This window comes from Echinops telfairi, unplaced genomic scaffold, assembly GCF_000313985.2.
Source record: "Echinops telfairi isolate 266 unplaced genomic scaffold, ASM31398v2 ScPeMD7_7424;HRSCAF=8462, whole genome shotgun sequence".
Lineage (NCBI taxonomy): Eukaryota > Metazoa > Chordata > Mammalia > Afrosoricida > Tenrecidae > Echinops > Echinops telfairi.
The window spans coordinates 88,412,828-88,413,274 of NW_022111324.1; the positions used below are offsets into that span (position 1 = coordinate 88,412,828).

Below are 447 nucleotides of genomic sequence, written 5' to 3' on the forward strand. Positions count from 1 at the left end.
CTAGAACAAGTCTCATTTCTCACACCACATTAGAACAAAACAAAACAAAAAATCCCTCAACATCTTTCACCTAAATGTAAAACCTAAATGTATAAAGACCATCCAGGAAACAATACGACAAACTTAGGAACCTACCATCTGATGTAAAAACACTATCACACATAACTAAAAACATGCAAAAAGTAGAAATTAGATAAATGGGACATCCTAAAAATTAAACACTTACATGCATCAAAAATGTCATCAAAAGAGTTTTAAAAGCACTCAAAGACTTGGGGAAAATATTTAGCAAACACATACTGGATTAATGTTTAAAATATAGAGCAAGTGTCAGTACCTCAACAACAACAAAAAGACAAGTAAGCCAATTAAAAATGGCTTAGTGAGCCTCTCTGGCCTGGGACTAGTTTGCGGCAAGATGGCCAAACGCACCAAGAAGGTCGGGAT

The 447-nt window shown here is 35.1% G+C and overlaps 1 protein-coding gene across 1 annotated transcript in view; it reads left to right on the forward strand.

Annotated features, from left to right (window-relative positions):
* The first annotated feature begins 418 nt into the window (after positions 1–418).
* The window catches only part of TRIM67 (tripartite motif containing 67), a 120,366-nt gene continuing 120,337 nt past the window's right edge, over positions 419–447 (forward strand). Inside the window, exon 1 of the mRNA XM_045298211.1 lies at positions 419–439. Coding sequence (XP_045154146.1) covers positions 419–439 — 21 coding nt within the window. The remainder of the gene's footprint in view (positions 440–447) is intronic.